This window comes from Bos indicus x Bos taurus, chromosome 7 (genome assembly GCF_003369695.1).
Source record: "Bos indicus x Bos taurus breed Angus x Brahman F1 hybrid chromosome 7, Bos_hybrid_MaternalHap_v2.0, whole genome shotgun sequence".
In the NCBI taxonomy this organism is placed as follows: domain Eukaryota; kingdom Metazoa; phylum Chordata; class Mammalia; order Artiodactyla; family Bovidae; genus Bos; species Bos indicus x Bos taurus.
The window spans coordinates 99,946,119-99,947,958 of record NC_040082.1 but is presented as its reverse complement, the minus strand read 5'-3'; the positions used below and the strand labels follow the sequence as shown (position 1 = coordinate 99,947,958).

Below are 1,840 nucleotides of genomic sequence, written 5' to 3'. Positions count from 1 at the left end.
CAGGAGATGGTGAGTACTCAATATATAGCCTCAATACTTTGTCAGAATCCCTCATTCAAAGTTTACAATACATGACCTCTTGGTGAAAAGACAGAGATGAACAGGAATTTGTAATCAGAGGATGTCCCAAAAGGGAAAAGTTTCACACCAAAACTGTAGGTGTGGATTTCTTGACCGCAAAATATAAATTGTACATTTTAAATTATACCAGTAAGGTCTGTTTTTGTTAAATCAGTCTTATTATTATTTTTATTGCTAGGTAGAGCCCTGCACTACATGGAATCGGGAAACAATACACAAATTTCAGAATTTCTTCTTCTGGGATTTTCAGAGGAACCAGAACTGCAGCCCTTTATATTTGGGCTTTTCCTCTTCATGTACCTGATCACTGTGTTTGGAAACCTGCTCATCTTTCTGGCTGTGAGCTCAGACCCCAAACTCCACACCCCCATGTACTTCTTCCTTTCTAACCTGTCCTTTGTAGACATCTGCTTCACTTCCACCACCATCCCAAAGATGCTGTGGAACATCCAGAGGCAGAGCAAACATATAAGTTATGCAGGCTGTATTAGCCAGATACACTTTTTCCTACTCTTCGCAGGGCTGGATAACTTTCTCTTGACTGTGATGGCCTATGACCACTACCTGGCCATATGTTACCCTCTGCACTACACAGTCATGATGAACCCCTGGCACTGTGGACTGCTGGTTCTGGTGTCCTGGGTGATGAGTGCTCTGAATTCCCTGTTACAAAGCTTAATGATACTGCGGTTGTCCTTCTGCACAGGCTTGGAAATCCCTCACTTTTTCTGTGAACTCAATCAGGTTGTCCAATGTGCCTGTTCTGACACCTTTCTTAATGACATAGTAATATATTTTGCAGCTGCAATCCTGGGTGGTGGTGCATTCACTGGAATCATTTATTCATACTCTAAGATAATCTCCTGCATACGAAGAATTTCATCAACTCAGGGGAAATATAAAGCATTTTCCACCTGTGCATCTCACCTCTCGGTTGTTGCCTTATTTTATTGTACAGTCTTATCTGTGTATCTTAGCCCTGCTTCTACCCACAGCTCACAGTCAAATATAACAGCTTCAGTGATGTATACAGTGGTCACACCCATGCTGAACCCTTTCATCTACAGTCTGCGGAATAAAGACATAAAGAGGGCTCTGAGAAGATTCATTGGGGTGTCATCTTTAAAAATGCCAACTTACCTCTGGTTGAAGAAGTGTAAATGATTGCCAGGCTAAAGAAACTGGAGTAAGAAATCACTATTTTTTTGACCAGATTGTAGGTGTAGACGATGCTTTTTCTATTATTTCCTGGTATTTCCTTTGCTTTGACCTTAACTTCTATCTACACTTAAAAGATTCAATTTTTTAAGATTTCCACTCTAACATATAAAATATTTTTCTGCTTTCACACAGTCAGAGAATAATAAATAAATGATCATGATATCTGGCTATTAGTCATTTATTAATGATATAGACAGGTGCAGATTAATTGGCATTAATGGTGGAAGTTAGATTGGGCAAAAAAATAGATAAGGACTTTTTTCCAAGCAGAGAAAGTGCCCAGGGGTTTATAAAACATGGCAGATTCATGTTGATATATGGCAAAACCAATACAATATTGTAAAGTAATTAGCCTCCAATTAAATAATTTATTTAATTTTAATTAATTTAATTAAAAATTAAATTAAATTAAAGAATTTAATTTAATTTATTTATCTATAAAAAATAAATAAAGATGACCTGAAAAAAATTCAAATCCACCACATGTAGAAGAAAAACTAGTTCTTTCTTAACAAGAAAATGAAGCAAAATTTAGCAG

At 37.0% G+C, this 1,840-nt stretch overlaps 1 protein-coding gene across 1 annotated transcript; it reads left to right on the top strand.

Annotated features, from left to right (window-relative positions):
- The first annotated feature begins 273 nt into the window (after nucleotides 1-273).
- Nucleotides 274-1,245, top strand: LOC113896390 (olfactory receptor 7A10-like). Its single transcript, XM_027548591.1, has one exon. The coding sequence runs from the start codon at nucleotides 277-279 to the stop codon at nucleotides 1,243-1,245; it is 969 nt and encodes a 322-aa protein (XP_027404392.1). The 5' UTR covers nucleotides 274-276.
- The last annotated feature ends 595 nt before the right edge of the window (nucleotides 1,246-1,840 follow it).

Excerpts from the sequence above, each read along its gene's own strand:
- LOC113896390 (XM_027548591.1), top strand. The coding sequence starts at position 277 with ATGGAATCGGGAAACAATACACAAATTTCAGAATTTCTTCTTCTGGGA.